The sequence below is a fragment of the Mustelus asterias genome, chromosome 9 (assembly GCF_964213995.1).
Source record: "Mustelus asterias chromosome 9, sMusAst1.hap1.1, whole genome shotgun sequence".
NCBI classification, from domain to species: domain Eukaryota; kingdom Metazoa; phylum Chordata; class Chondrichthyes; order Carcharhiniformes; family Triakidae; genus Mustelus; species Mustelus asterias.
The window spans coordinates 133,265,813-133,283,127 of NC_135809.1; the positions used below are offsets into that span (position 1 = coordinate 133,265,813).

Sequence of the window (17,315 nt, forward strand, 5' to 3'; positions counted from 1 at the left end):
GGACATTAAATCTTACAATTGCTTTAGATATGTGGCTCCTCACTAGCCAACCTCACCAACCCTTCGCTTTCCAGGTCTGACTTTAACTTCAACGAACAGTACCCTTTTCCAATGGCAGTTCTTCTCTTCTTTTTTACTTCAATATTCCTGGAGCTTTTTTCCATTCCTTGGTTTCTATAACTAACAGTCTTTTAGCTTCTTTGGAGGTTGCTTTCGTGCACACTACTCCATTGCATGACTTTCTTGTTGCTAGCAGAGCTGCTTCCTATCTCCAACCTGCTATAGGTTCAGTTTAAAACACACTCAATAAGTCTTTCTCCCTAAAGGTGCTCCTGGTTGCTAAGCAACAACTCGTTCTTTCTCCAAGCTCATGTTTACTTTTCCCATTTAAACTCTCTCTCAGCACAATAGAAACACAGTTTGAACTGAAACAAAAAGCCCTCCATACATGCAAATACATTTGTCTACCATAAATCTAACTAGAGTTGTATTCTTTCCTACACTAAATTAAACTGACTTAAGTCTACGCCTTATTTTTAATATTCAACAATACAAACACATCACTTAAAACTACCTCTGCTCCTTGACTCAAACACATGAAGCTTATTGCTGATAACCAGCAATTGAAGGAAAATCTGATTAGTGTAGAGAACCAAGTTTCATGCATGAATGATGAGTTTATTAATGTAAACCAAGGATTGATGAGAACATTTGAGTGCTAGTCATAGGAAAAGGAAAGCTGATGAATCAGAACAGTTGGTTGAATTCAGAATTAAAAACCAAAACTGATGAAATGGTGGAACTTTGTTGTGAAAAGAGCAATTAAATTTTTGAAGTCCAATGAAATCTGGGGAACAAAGTGTAGTATGGAAGTGCAGATCCAGACTTTGAAAACAGGTAAGGAGAATTGGAAGAAATAGATTGAGGACGTAACATGAATTAGGAATGTCTAAGGAGCAGTCAACGTTCATGGAAGAAAGGGTCCAAAATTAGCCAAATGCCCATGTGAGGTTGGTAACCTTGTATAAGGGTTCTGCAAATGACTCTGAAACAAAGACTACTGAACTCACCACAGCAGTTGTTGAATTGAATGTAAAGATTAATAAGCTTAGAAAATAATTGGAAAATAAGAGTAAATAAATATTCAGATGAAATTGTGATGGAAGTGGAAACGAAGGCTCTAATTTTGCAACATCAACAAGCAGAATATGAACGTGTGCATAAGGCTATGGAAAGTTGCACTCATCCAGGCAACCCCAGTCACTGATTTGCTTTTGTAGCCACAATATTTATGTGACTGATCCAGTTAGGTTTCTGGTCAATAATGGCCCCTAAGATATTGATGGTGGGGGATTCAGCAATGATAATGTCATTAAAGGTCAAGGACTGGTTCTGTTGGAGACAGATTGGAGACTTGGGCACAGAAATGGCAGATGGAGTTTAATCTGGACAAATGCGAGGTGATGCATTTTGGAGGATCAAATTTAGGTATGAATTATACTGTAATTGGCAGAACCCTTAGGAACATTAACATACAGAGGGATCTGGGCATGCAGGTCCACCCACAGTTCCCTAAAAGTGACAACACAGGTGGTCAAGGTGATTAAGAAAGCACATGGCATGCTTGCCTTCATCGGCCAGGGCATACAGTACAAGAGTTGGGAATCATGTTGCAGCTATATAAAACCTTGGTTAGGCCACATTTGGACTATTGCAGCAGTTCTGGTCACCACACTACCAGAGGACGTGGAAGCTTTGGAGAGAGTGCAAAGAAGGTTCACCAGGATGTTGTCTGGTCTTGGGAGTGTTGGCTATGAGGAGAAGTTGAATAAACTAGGATTGTTTACACTGGAAAGACAGAGGCTGAGGGGAGACCTGATAGAGATATGCAAAATTATGAGAGGCATAGACAGGGTGGATAGTCAGAGGCTTTTTCCAAGGATGGAAGTGTCAATTACAAGGGGGCACAGGTTCAAGGTGAGAGAGGGAAAATTTAAGGGAGATGTGTGGGGCAAGTTTTTCATGCAGAGAGTAGTGGGTGCTTGGAACGCGCTGCCAGAGGAGGTGGTGGAAGCAGGCACATTAGCAACATTTAAGAGACATCTTGATGGATACATGAATAGGGAGAGAATAGAGGGATACAGACCAAGTAAGGGCAGAAGGTTTTTTTTTAGTTTAGGACATCATGATAGGCACAGGCTTGGAGGGCCAAAGGACCTGTTCTTGTGCTGTACTTTTCTTTGTTCTTTAGAATAGATAGTCATGACACCATTCAGCCAATACATTTGTGCCAAATCAGGCCTCAATTATTCCATATTCCCATTGCCTCACAATTGGTAGTTTTGCCTCACCATAAATTGGAGGCCTTGCCTTTAGTCAGTGAAGGCCTAAACTCTGGAATTCCATCCCTTATGTTTTGCCTTTTTCTACTCCTTTGGGACCCTCCTTATAAACTGCCTCCTTAACCAAGCCTTTAGTCAACCCCCTTCTTTGGTTTGTGAACAATGTTTGTCTGTTTAGGTTCTGCGAAGTGCACTGGAATAATTTTTTATGTTAAAGGTGCTGTATATATTACGTTTGTTGAAAAATTAAAAATTGTGATTAAATTTCAAAGCTGATTTAATCTTGGTTTTAATTGCAGCAATACTCTACTCTGCAAGCCAAAATTGGGGATCTTTGGAGCAACAGACCTGATGGGGCCCAAGGCAGATGGAGAGAGAGACTTAGCCTCAGGTTTATAAAGAACACCACAGACAGACACTGCTGCACTCACACTCTGCTATCTCCCCGGCAACCACACACATGCGCAGAAGCTAAGTCTCACACATGCCCAGAAGCTTATGGCGAGTTGCACTGAAGGTTGCAGGCAGGGGAATTTCACAGTAACTTCATTGCAGTGAAAAGAGATGTACGAGGCAGATTTTTTACAGAGAGAGTAGTGGATGCCTGGAACTCGTTGCCGGGGGAGGTAGTGGAAGCGGATACGGTAGTGACTTTTAAGGGGCATCTTGACAAGTACATGAATAGGGTGGGAATAGAAGGATATGGTCCCCGGAAGGGTAGGGGGTTTTAGTTAAGTCGGGCAGCATGGTCGGTGCAGGCTTGGAGGGCCGAAGAGCCTGTTCCTGTGCTGTAATTTTCTTTGTTCTTTGTTCAGTGTTAATGTAAGCCTTACTTGTGACTTTAAACTTTAAACTTTAACTCCAAGATATTTGCTGCACAACCTTTGCACTTAATGTGCACTGAAAATATTAATCAAAAAAAAATTGACTGCATTAATCACAAGACTGATTGTGATTAGCTGGCAACCCTAATATAAATGCAAGCTGTTATTTAATTGTGAGGATGATTAATTGGTGTGGGATTTCACAGTTTTCAGTCTGTGCCTGTCAAACACAAGGTACATTTGAGTTGCTTTTGCCTATCACAGACTTTGAAATGGGACATTCCAGACAGTATCTTAGCTAAGAACTAACCATTCAGCTTACACATACACACATGATTGGAGGGGCAAATTTTTAGGTACCCAATATATAACATGTTTCATTAAGAATTAATACTGCAGATAAGGCAATATGTATGAAATCAGACCAAATGTACCATAATTCTTCTGTTGCTGGAGCACAAAATGTATTCGCAGATGTAAATAAAGTAACACTTAATACAGCGAAATGTAATTGCAGACATTGATATAAAACATGGGCTAAGAGGCAGGATGAAGTTCTCACTCTTTTCCTTTTTATATTCTTTTGTAGAATGTGGGTGTTGCTGGCTAGGCCAGCATTTGTTGCCCATCCCTAATTGCCCTTGAGAAGGTGGTGGTGAGCTGCCTTCTTGAACCCGCTGCAATCCATGCAATGTAGAGAGGGAGTTCCAGGATTTTGACCTAGCCACAATAAGGGAATAGCAAGATACTTCCAAGTCAGGATGGTGAGTGACTTGGAAGGGAACCTGCACGTGGTGACGTTTCCATGGGGACGTGGTGACGTTTCCATGGGGACGTGGTGACATTTGTGGAATCTTGCTGTGCACAAATTGGCTGCACAGATTCCTACATTACAAAAGAGACTCTATTGGTTTAAGGTGCTTTGAGTCATCTTGAGGTCACGAAGGGCACTATAAAATTGCAAAATCTTTCTTTTTCTATCCCCCTGCAGGAAGGTACAAACACAGAATACTGGCAGTAAGTTCCTGTGCTTGCAAATTCTGAGATTCCTGGTGGAGAAAACATTTCCAATTTGAGGAATATTCGGTACTGGAACATCTGTTTCATTACCATAAGACCATAAGACATAGGAGCGGAAGTAAGGCCATTCGGCCCATCGAGTCCACTCCACCATTCAATCATGGTTGATTTCAACTCCATTTACCCGCTCTCTCCCCATAGCCCTTAATTCCTCGAGAAATCAAGAATTTATCAATTTCTGTCTTGAAGACGCTCAACGTCTCGGCCTCCACAGCCCTCTGTGGCAATGAATTCCACAGACCCACCACTCTCTGGCTGAAGAAATTTCTCCTCATCTCTGTTCTAAAGTGACTCCCTTTTATTCTAAGGCTGTGCCCCCGCGTCCTAGTCTCCCCTGTTAATGGAAACAACTTCCCTACGTCCATCCTATCTAAGCCGTTCATTATCTTGTAAGTTTCTATCAGATCTCCCCTCAACCTCCTAAACTCCAATGAATATAATCCCACGATCCTCAGACGTTCATCGTATGTCAGGCCTACCATTCCTGGGATCATCCGTGTGAATCTCCGCTGGACCCGCTCCAGTGCCAGTATGTCCTTCCTGAGGTGTGGGGCCCAAAATTGCTCACAGTACTCCAAATGGGGCCTAACCAGTGCTTTATAAAGCCTCAGAAGTACATCCCTGCTTTTGTATTCCAAGCCTCTTGAGATAAATGACAACATTACATTTGCTTTCTTAATTACGGACTCAACCTGCAAGTTTACCTTTAGAGAATCCTGGACTAGGACTCCCAAGTCCCTTTGCACTTTAGCATTATGAATTTTGTCACCGTTTAGAAAATAGTCCATGCCTCTATTCTTTTTTCCAAAGTGTACGACCTCGCACTTGCCCACGTTGAATTTCATCAGCCACTTCTTGGACCACTCTCCTAAACTGTCTAAATCTTTCTGCAGCCTCCCCACCTCCTCAATACTACCTGCCCCTCCACCTATCTTTGTATCATCGGCAAACTTGGCCAGAATGCTCCCAGTCCCGTCATCTAGATCGTTAATATATAAAGAGAACAGCTGTGGCCCCAACACTGAACCCTGCGGGACACCACTTGTCACCGGTTGCCATTCTGAGAAAGAACCTTTTATCCCAACTCTCTGCCTTCTGTCTGACAGCCAATCGTCAATCCATGTTAGTACCTTGCCTCGAATACCATGGGCCCTTATTTTACTCAGCAGTCTCCCGTGAGGCACCTTGTCAAAGGCCTTTTGGAAGTCAAGATAGATAACATCCATTGGCTCTCCTTGGTCTAACCTATTTGTTATCTCTTCAAAGAACTCTAACAGGTTTGTCAGGCACGACCTCCCCTTACTAAATCCATGCTGACTTGTCTTAATCCGACCCTGCACTTCCAAGAATTTAGAAATCTCATCCTTAACGATGGATTCTAGAATTTTGCCAACAACTGAGGTTAGGCTAATTGGCCTATAATTTTCCATCTTTTTTCTTGTTCCCTTCTTGAACAGTGGGGTTACAACAGCGATTTTCCAATCCTCTGGGACTTTCCCTGACTCCAGTGACTTTTGAAAGATCATAACTAACGCCTCCACTATTTCTTCAGCTATCTCCTTTAGAACTCTAGGATGTAGCCCATCTGGGCCCGGAGATTTATCAATTTTCAGACCTTTTAGTTTCTCTAGCACTTTCGTAGAGGCTCTTAGTATGATTCTCACCTGCCAATCCTTCTGAGTTTCCCCTTCCATTACTAACAAACACCCATGGTTCAGTGGGATCCGAATTCTTTCCGAATATGTATGATCTCCTTTCTCTTCCTGTGTGGAACAAAAGGGAGATGATGAAACAATTGAAGTAAGACCATGACATTCACGAATATGAATTCTAGTTGGATGGATTCATGGAGACTTTATCAAATGGTCGCTCACATCCAACCACAGTCCCCTTTTGCCCCCTCGTCTCTAATACTTTTAGAATTAATAAATAAAAATGCTCAAAAGAAAAAATTAAAAAAGGTATCTTTGCTAGACTATTAATCCAGAAACTCAGCAAATGGAGCTTTGACAAAGAGTCGTCAGGACTCGAAATGTCCGCTCTTTTCTCTCCTTACAGATGCTGCCGGACCTGCTGAGATTTTCCAGCATTTTCTCTTTTGGTTTCAGACTCCAGCATCCGCAGTAATCTGCTTTTAACTCAGCAAATGTTCTGGGGACCCGGGTCCTGCCACGGCAGATGGTGGAATTTGAATTCAGTAAAAAATATCTGGAATTAAGAATCTACTGATGACCATGAAACCATTGTTGATTTTTGGAAAAATTCACCTGGTTCACTTATGTCCTTTAGGGAAGGAAATCTGCCGTCCTTACCTGGTCTGTTCTACATGTGACTCCAGAGTCACAGCAATGTGGTTGACTCTCAACTGCCCTCTGAAATGGCCTAGCATGCCACTCAGTTCAAGGGTAACGAAGGACGGACATTAAACGCTGGCCAGCCAGCCACACCCACATCCCACAAATGAATCATAAACTTCTCAATGTTGCTGTGATTTTTTTCTTGGATTGCTCACTGCAGCCTCTGGGAGATTAATCATTAATTATTAAAGACTGCAGGACAATTCTGGAGGGTTAGTAACCTTACACGCAACACTGTTTTTATTTATTTATTTACTAGTCACAAGTAGGCTTACATTAACACTGCAATGAAGTTACTGGGAAAATCCCCTCGTCGCCACACTCCGGCGCCTGTTCGGGTACACTGAGGAAGAATTTAGCAAGGCCAATGCACCTAACCAGCACGTCTTTCGGACTGTGGGAGGAAACCAGAGCAGCCGGAGAAAACCCACGCCAACACGGGGAGAATGTGCAGACTCCACACAGACAGTGACCCAAGCCAGGAACTGAATCCGGGTCCCTGGCGCTGTGAGGCAGCAGTGCTAACTACTGCGCCACCGTGCCACCCCACTTGAAACCTTCAGGGAATTCAGAATAACACAATATTAATGGTACCATGAACCTCTCAGCCCACAAATATATCCCTGTGTGTGGAATTGCATTAAGTTGATCTGTCTCTGCACCCTAGCTATGACTGTAACACTACATTCTGCACTCTCTCCTTCCTTCTCTATGAACGGTATGCTTTGTCTGTATAGCGCTCAAGAAACAATACTTTTCACTGTATGTTAATATATGTGACAATAATAAATCAAATCAAATCAAATGACAGAACGCCAATCGTTGCCCTCCACTACCACAGCTTCTTACTTAGGACCACATCCCACACACAGCAGCCAGCAGGAAACCGCAGACACTGGAGCAAGGACGATTAATGTGCTCACACTGGCAAACCAGAATAAACCAAAATAACAACATGGCTATCTTCCACTTTCCTAATGATAACATGGCGATTTTAAAAAAATTGCCCTTCTGACTCACAAACTCAGTCCTCAACTTGTTGGCATTCTGGAGTTTTATGGCCTCAATGATACCAATCTGGAATCACTGCACTGACTGTTTCATGGAATGTGTAGGATGTCCTGAGCTCCATAGACATAGCACAAATCAGGAGGAATCAGAATGGGGGAAAAAGAGAGACACTGAGAAATTGAAAGATAAAAATGATGAGCTTGAGAAATAAATCATAAAACTGAGATACCTCAAAGTGATAAAATCAATGGAAAATGAGATTAAAGAGGCAGCCGGAATGAGAGAAATATGAAAGAAGACAAAGAGAGATAAAGCTGAGGATGGATAGAAATAAGTAAGAAAATAAGTGAGAGACATTGAACACAGATCAGTGTTTGAGCGCTTGAGACAGAGAGGAGATCAGGAGGGTGAGGGGAAGAGTAGGTAGTTTATAATGTAATTGTAAGAAATAGATGTGATGTTATACTTCCTGTATACTTTTGTTATTTTACTATTAATTTTCCAAACTCAGAGATTTGTCTGCAAGCTCAATACAATGTTCTGCAGCACCACTGGCTTCATTGTTCCTTTTCTCATCAGAAGGAATTGCCCATTCAAAGGCACTCACCGAGAGAGACTCCATCATCTGTGTTAAATACTGTTTAATTTATTGAAGGCTAAGATAGGCAATCTGTTTGCTTTGTGGGCATAGACCTCTTTGATCCAGAATTAGTTAAGACAATGGGGTAGAAATTTGCTCGCAATGGCTCACAGACTTCCCTCTATTCCTCGGGAGTAGACAGTGCTGATATTCTTCAATAGTATCATTGAAGAATGCTGTGTGGGTCGCGCAGGTAACAATCCATTGCCCTGCCTGCCCCAGGGAGAACTGAGTTAAGATTGTGTCGTGCAGTGCTGCTGTAAGTGGCATTATGGGCTTAACTGTCTCTCTCAATGATTCTCTTTGATCATAGAATCCCTACGGTGCAGAAAGAGGCCATTCAGCCCATCGAGCCTGCAGCAACAAAGAAAAGTTACCGTTTATTTATTAGTCACAAGGCTTATATTAACACTGCAATGAAGTTACTGTGAAATTCCCATCAATCAATCCCAACAACAATCCCATCCTTATCCCTGTATCCCCACGTAGTTACCCTGATAATCCCCCTGATATGAAGGGCCAATCAGTCTAACTCGCATAACTTTGGACTGTGGGAGGAAACCGGAGCACTCGGGGGAAACCCACGCCAACACGGGGAGAATGTGCAGACTCCACACAGACAGTGACCCAAGGCCCGAATTGAACCTGGGTCCCTGGCGCTGTGAGGCAGCAGTGCTAACCACTGTGCCACCGTGCCGCCCATGGGGCACAGTTACCCGATATACAATTAGATACATCAAGTTCTATAAGCAGTGGGTGATGCATTACAAGAGACTGTCATTTTAAACTAGTAAGAGTTTTAACAACACCAGGTTAAAGTCCAACAGGTTTATTTGGTAGCAAATGCCATTAGCTTTCGGAGCGCTGAATAGTTACTGAATAGTTACTGAATACTGATTGGAATGCGAATCTTTTGTAACTTCAGTTACAAAAGTTCAGTAACTTGATTTTGTGTCTCTGTATGCCCTGTTTGAGAGCAGACATCCACTCCATCTGACGAAGGAGCAGCGCTCCGAAAGCTAATGGCATTTGCTACCAAATAAACCTGTTGGACTTTAACCTGGTGTTGTTAAAACTCTTACTGTATTTACCCCAGTCCAACGCCGGCATTTTAAACTAGAACAGCCATCCTGTCTCAACTGTAAATTACAAGCTGCACTGTGCAGTATCAGTGTCTTAATTTCTATAAATCATCGAGTAAAATATTCATTCCACAATTTTATACAGTGTGAAGTGGGTTTTTCATTTAATATTTTCTGGCTTCAGTTCAACACGGGATTTACTGGAAATGTTACAATCCACAGTACAACTGATACGTAGACTAATTGTTAGTATAGCCGACAATGAAACAAACACAGCTTTCAGAGAGTTAAGCTGACAGTTGTCAAGCCATTTGTGCAAGAAAACAACATCGGTTAAAAAGGCCAAACCATAATGCATATTCATATGTTTAAAATGATGCGTCAGCATCGATCTCACACTGTCGCTGCTGCAAAACATCCCTTAAAAAAAAATAAACCTGATTCTGGCCTGTAACCAAACAAAATATTTGAAGATATTTAGACACGGTGGTGGTGCTACACATGGTTGTGTGCTTGGTCCTCAAATTTATGGCCCTGTACCCAACCATTCTACTGTGGGGGGAGGAAACGACACCTGAAAGCGAGACAGTTCCTAAAAAGGGAGAAGAGTTAAAATGCAGAGAGAACTACTGCCTGGCTGCTCATGTGACTTCCAACAGATGGTTTCCAAAGGTCACCGGGAGCGATTAAGGACAGGATTCTGCCCTCCCAGTCACAGTTTATTGTGAGCTGCAGGAGACCCGCGAAAGAGTGTGAAATAAGTAAGTACTTGCAAGAGTTTCAAGCTAAGCAACATAAAAATAAGTTTTGAAATTACACAGAAATACATTACAAGCTTATGCATTTTTAACATTTTTGTATGACATTTCCACTATATTTTCCCTTTGATTTTTCTACATGAAAAATATTTACAAAAATGCATGTTTAGCACAACCACTTCTGATAATTACCAACCTTTTATAGTCTGAGTTTGGTATCCTCGTATACAAATATTAAAAATATTATTTGATTAATGGAGTATGCACAATTAAAAGTATTAACAGATATAGGCTACTTCAGAAGGAAGGCAGACTTAAGTCTGGAAATTACTGTATGTGTGTTACCAGACAAACACGTTAAATAAAGCTCCTCTCCGCTATTTTAACAGAAACATTAACCCATTCAAAATAAATAGATTAACACATCTTTATAAAAGCGATAATGAAATTCCAGGCTTTAATTATATACTTAAAAATTTTCACCTCTTCATGTTTGGATATTCTGTTAAAACCAGACGGCATTTTATTCCGAATAGCTTGAAGTTGCTTCTCCTCATAAGCGTGATTGGCTGGGTGGTTGAGATGTAAGTGAGAAAATGATGGGAATATCAGAGAATTGTCGACACAGGCCATATTGGTTCAGTTGGTATCAGTCGTACCCACAAGTCAAAAGATTGTGAATTCAAGTTCGCATGACTTAATGTCAGCTGGCAATTCATAGAATTCCTACAGTGCAGAAGGAGGCCACTCGGCCCAGCAAGTCTGCACCGACTTCAACAGAACATCGCAACCAAGCCCTATCCTCCACCCTATCCCCGTAACCCCAAACATCCACCATGGCTAATCCATCCAACCACATCTTTGGACACTAAAGGGCAATTTAGCATGACTAATGCACCTAGCACATCTTTCGGACTGTGGGAGGAAACCGGAGCACCCGGAGGAAACCCACGCAGACACGAGGAGAATGTGCAAATGCTACACAGTCAGTCACCCAAGGTTAGAATCGAACCTAGGGTCCTTGGCGCTGTGAGACAGCAGTGCTAACCGCAGTGAATTACTGAGGAGTACTACATTATTGGAGGTGCCATTTTTAAAAGCAACAGTTGAACCATCGTCCTGACTGCTTGTTCAGGATGGAAAAGCCAACAGCACTATTTGAAAATCAGAGGGGAACCTGCAGTGTCTGGGGCAATATTCATCCTTCAATCAAAGTTAAAATTGCTGTGCATGTGGCCTTACTATGCACAAACATTTGCCTACATTATAGTGAATACAATGCATAATAATGCAGTTGGCGTCCTAGAATGTGAAAGGTGTTAAATTAATACAAGTTCTTCCTAGCAGCAATGTCAGAAACTAAGGGACATATTATTTTTCTACTGTGGGCGAAGAGGGAATGTTTGCTTGGGAAAGGGTCGATATAAATACAGAACTAGAATGGTGAATCATTTAAATCATTGGTGGGAAACCAGGTCACAAGCCTGGATCAGGGTTCTGACTGTGGCGCACAAGACATTCTGTTGAGAGGGTGAGAGTGAAGTTTGCGAGACAGAGAGCAGAGCCTGGAGATAAAAGGGCACAAGAAAGAGCAAGACCAAGAGAGAAGCCGGGAGGATAAATGAGAGCGAGAAAGAGCGAGGCTTAGAGTGGAGTGATTGGTTGGTGACTATTTTACTTGATTTTCTCATTTATCTTTAAATACTAGTACAATAAATTGGTAACTGTAAGATTTTCTTCGTAATAAAGCTTTAATAACATCAGTAGTAAAGATTATCGGGAGCAGTAAGGTTTATTAATTAAAATAAAGGGAAATAAATATTAATAAAATAAATACCTATAACACATATCTGTGTAATTTAAAAATGTATAACCTTTAATTATAGCTCGTACAAGCTTTGATAAGCATAGTAAATTGTAATTTACCAATGTAAACGTGATTCTTCTTTTTGTTTTTCCCATTTGAAGTTGATGATAGTTCTATTAATATATGAACTATTTTCTATATTTTCTATAACTCATTATGAAATATTCAATGTGTATTAAATGTATTTAATCTTATCCAAGGGGTCATGTTGAGCGAACAAGCTCGATTTCAACCTTGCGGCCCACTGAGAAGAAGAAGAGCCACTCATACAGCCCACTCACTAGCTGAGGTTGCCCATCGCTGGTTTAAAGGAAGAATGATATTGCGGCAAAATCATTATGTGATTCTGGAACATGTATCATAGAAGGCAACCAACTTACTGTCAAAATAAAAGCAGATTACTGCGGATGCTGGAATCTGAAATCAAAAGAGAAAATGCTGGAAAATCTCAGCAGGTCTGGCAGCATCTGTAAGGAGAGAAAAGACCTGATGTTTCGAGTCCAGATGACCCTTTGTCAAAGCTAACTTACTGTCACATTGAATGAGAGAAGAAAGTTTTCTTTCATAGAAATGACTGTCAAGATAAGTCACATCTTTGCATCATAAATGTTAATGCACTCATTATTGAACTAACAGTTGAGAGACTTGTGTATCACTGAAATTAGATTTTACATTTAAAAAATCACGAGTTTGTACATAACCAGAATCGTACTATTTTGGACAGTGGCCTGTGACACTTCTCTCTTGCCACTCTGAAAAAAAGCTGCACTTCCCAAAAGACAATGTAGATCGAACATTCGATCTTTAAATGCCATTCACACTTGGCTCACTGGCAAAACTAACTTTTGCATTACCCAGGAGAGAGGAGAGAGTCAGTACAAGGGCTCGTTCATGTCAGCAATATGTTTCATAACCATTTGCAGTGGCCCCAGCCTCCCCAATCCTCCCCTCGCCTTCAACATCGGAAATTCCGCACAATAGTCAGTGCTGTGTACTTCCCTTGCCCATCGTGGAGCGCAGGGGGGACCACTTCTTTGAAATTAGTTCACAGAGTCACTCAAATCGTGTAGTGAGGAGTTTAACAAAACACAGTCAAATAATAAAAAGGAATATTTGCATGTCATGTTCCCCTGTAAAACAACTGTGTTGTGAATACAAATTTTTGGCACACCTAAATGGCAAATTTTCCATAAACTAACCCTCCAACCATTTCATTGCAAAACGAAACAAATACTCTCTATAATGCAGTACTTGAGATCTGAGGCAGATTACTGTTATTGAGTTGTCCATGGGAAGGAACATATTTTTATGTTTTCCTTCAGGAAAACTATTCAAAGATGCCTAATACATGTACTTTAAACCAGCACTTTAATGGAGTTGCTATGGTAACCTTCAGCAGCACAAGTTAGATTCTGCCTGTTATGTAATACCTCCCACACAATCTTTAGTGGCACCTCTCCAATCCACAGGCAGTCGTTTCAAAAAACTATAGATTTTTCAGATTGCTATTCAGCGAGCATTGACATGGACATGCAAGTTTGATGCCTTGAGTTATTAAGGTTTTCAGAATGAGTTATAAATATATGCTAAGAAATTATGTAAATCAATTCAATCTTGACCTTTGATTTTGTGCAGATATCCGATAACATCAGCACAATTAGTTGATGCTGAGGATGTGCCATTCAAACAACACTCCAGCCTTTTGTGTAGTTTAAATTGTTAGTCACCAATAGTCGATTTCAAAAGAAATGCTTCAACAATGGTTGTCTGGCAAAGGTGTGGAGAGTTATGTGTCTGACACGCAGGCAGTCCAAAGGCAGTTTACTTCATGGTCACCAGCAAATGATGGAAATACTGACATTCAGTCTTTTGACAAAATGGGGTAGATTGCCAACTAATTACAGAATTTAATAACATAAATAGTTAAATGGGAGTAAAGTTGAATATGTTATGACTAGGATGGGTGGAGTGTGCAGATTCCCTAACCCCACTTCTTTGGCAGTCCCTCAGGGTCGAGTATGACTTGCTCCCACTCTGGGGAAGTGGGTTCTGCAGTGGCTGAATAGTCCACTCCTGGAGCCACAGACTCCACCACAGGTTTGGCAGGTGGTGTTTGATGTGGTGGGTGGGATTCTGCATTCTCTTTCCGCTGTTCACTCTTGGCCTCCGCGTGCTCCACCCGCTGACACTCGAGGTGATTGGGGCCTTTGCGGATGCTTCTTCTCCAGTTTGTGAGTTTAAGGCAAGTGTTTGGGCGACACGGTGGCACAGTGGTTAGCACTGCTCCCTCACAGCTCCAGGGACTTGGGTTCGATTCTCGTCATGGGTCATTGTCTGTGTGGAGTTTGCACGTTCTCCCCGTGTCTGCGTGGGTTTCCTCTCACTGTCCAAAGATGTGTGGATTAGGTGCATTGGCCATGCTAAATTGCCACTTAGTGTCCTGGGATGTGTAGGTTAGAGGGATTAGTGGGGTAAATATGTAGGATAAGGCCTAGATGGGATTGGTGTCGGTGCAGATTCGATTGGCTGAATGGCCTCCTTATGCACTGTAGGGTTTCTATGATTTCTATGACTCCCACATGTCGATGGGGAGGTTGCATTTGTTTAGGGAGGCTTTCAGACGGTCCTTGTAGTGCTTCCTCTGACCTCATTGTGATCGCTTGTCATTGCAAAGCTCGGATTAGAGCACTTGTTTCGGGAGTCTTGTGTCGGGCATGCAGATAATGTGGCTCACCCATCTCAGCTGGTCAAGCGTGACCAGTGCCTCGATACTAGGGACATTAGCCTGGGAGAGGACGCTCATGTAGGTACCCCTATCCTGCCAGTGGGTTTGCAGGATTTTGCAGAGGCAATGTTGGTGATATCCCTCCAGGGATTTGAGCTGTCTGATGTGCATTGTCCATGTTTCTGATGCATACAGGAGGACAGAGACCATGGCTACTCTATAGACAATGAGCTTGGTGCTAGATTTGAGGTCTTGGTCTTCGTGCACTGCTCCTCAAGCGTCCAAAGACTGCATTGGCGCATTGGAGTCGATGCTGGATTTTTCCAATGCCACTTCTCCACAATTTGCAACATTTAATGTTAAATAAATGTTTAATTCACTCACCAAAATGGCCAATTGTTTATCTTCACTAATGCTAGACCCAGAATAAAACAGACTTTAATCAGGCTTCTTTCAATGATGCCTACATTACAGTGAATACAATCTATAATAATGCAGTTATTAACAAACAAACAAAACTTTTTTTTAAGAAAACAAGTTGCAAGAACTGGTTAACACACAATTTGCAATCTAAAAGTGTAATTATCTGTCACTTTAAAAATACCCAGCACACACACACATACACGCACAAACAAAAGAACAAACAGATAGGGTTTCTGCCGAGATGGGCGGTTTGAAAAAAACTTTATAAAAAGGGACAAAGTTCGCAGAGTTTTGACATTGTTATTCTCGTGCTCCCCTAAAAGAACACAGGTCGCTAGACTTAGTACAAAAACAGGAAATGCTGGAAAATCTCAACAGGTCTAACAGCGTCTGTGGGGAGAGAATAGAGCCAACGTTTTGAGTGTGGATGACCCTTCGTCAGAACTGACAGCAAAGACAAGTCTCAGTACATGTCTGGAGGTTCTCACCAACGGAGCTTCAGTGTGGAGGAGAATATAGAAGGATTAATCCTTCTTGTCTCAGCCTCTTGAATTATCAAAGACAGAACTTGGCCATCAGCATGCATGGGGATGGCCTCAACCTGGATCTTGGGTTCATGTCACACTGCATGTAATCCCCACCATACTGTCTGGGTTTGCAAAATCCTACTAACTGTCTTGTCTTGAGAAAATTCACACCTCTTTAACCTGTGGTTATCCCTTTCTCCACTTGCACTGTCTGAACCTGTAAAGACTCGCATTCTAACCATTCTTCACATTCCAATCTGTAATTATCTTGCAATTGTGTCTTTGTCTATATGTGCTGTGTTTGTGAACCTACCTCTCCACTCACCTGATGAAGCAGCAGCACTCCGAAAGCTCGTAATTCCAAATAAACCTGTTGGACTTTAACCTGATATTGTGAGACTTCTTACTGTGCCCACTGCAGTCCAACGCCAACATCTCCACATCTTATCTATGATAAGAGCTTTCAAATCAATTCTTATTTTAATGCTGTTCTTAAACAGAGGCAAATGTTATGCTGAGATGTGATTTCTCAGTGCACCCATTCAAGTCTCATCAAAAATAATAAATAACAAGTGGGAATGAGACACTGATGGCATGTAGATAGCTTCAAGTAATCTTATTTCAACTGCTGCTGACCTGCAATATTCACAAAGTACAGGGAAGTCATTCAACCTACCTAAATACATCCTTCCTGACAGGTATGGCCCCTTCCATCGCAGCAGTTCCTTCAATGATTCCAGAGCTTTTGCCTTTCCTGAAAGAACGTTCCAGCTCGTGATCATTTTTTGTGTGAGATGTCGCATTGTTTAAGTCTTCAACTGGCTTAGAGCAGTTTTTTTTCCCTCATTGCAACCATAATCTATCTTGAAATAGTGCTCCAGATTAATGCTTTCCAGTACCCTATACATATATCTCCTCATATTTGCTGCATTCCAGAGCTGAAGAGGCTGGGCTGAGATTTTGTTTAATACCCTTTCCTCTGTATTCAATTTGTTGATTCTAGCGTTTTGACTTCTGGCCCTTCTCTGCCTCATTCCCAGGTTGGACACTTCAGTTCCTTAGTTGAAAGCAGTGCTCAAGCTGTTGCCTAATCTCAAATTTATATTTTACTGATTTGCAATGTAACTAAGCATTGTTTGCTTTATTGACTAGACTTGCACTATCTATATATAATTTCTTGTACTTGAACAATTTGTCTCACAATCAGCAACAAAATGCACTTAGAAAATGTTTTCAATATAGCAAAATGTCTCAGGGATGCTTCAATAGGGGAGTGGTGGTGTTGGGAGAGAAAGAAGTCCAGAGAAAGGGGAATTGACTATGCAGGAACTGGGAGGAGCCTCTTGGAGAAATAGATTTTCAGAAGGATTTTGCAGAGAAGGAAAGAGGAAAGGAAGAGTAAGAAAGAAAGAGAAAATGTGTAAAGGAACATGGGAAGAGACAGAAAGAAATAGAAAAAGAGAAAAGCCAAACAGGAAAGAAAGCAGGCAAAGAGGGCACTCAGTAGAGTGCATACCTCAGCCACGCTGTGATAATATAAATGTTATTACAATTAAGTAGCTCTCCCTTGCGTCTTTTACCTGCCTGGTTGATGCTCTGTAATGATAAAGCTGAAAAAAAACATTTTACTAAGAGCTTCCACCTCACTGAGGAGGCTTCAGACCAATCCATATCCAACA

The 17,315-nt window shown here is 41.6% G+C and overlaps 1 protein-coding gene across 4 annotated transcripts in view; it reads right to left on the reverse strand.

Moving 5' to 3' along the window:
- The window catches only part of alkbh3 (alkB homolog 3, alpha-ketoglutarate dependent dioxygenase), a 79,267-nt gene that overhangs the window by 14,891 nt on the left and 47,061 nt on the right, over nt 1-17,315 (reverse strand). For all 4 annotated transcript variants that reach the window (XM_078221053.1, XM_078221054.1, XM_078221051.1 and 1 more), the window contains exon 9: nt 5,911-6,009. In XM_078221053.1, coding sequence (XP_078077179.1) covers nt 5,911-6,009 — 99 coding nt within the window. The remainder of the gene's footprint in view (nt 1-5,910; nt 6,010-17,315) is intronic.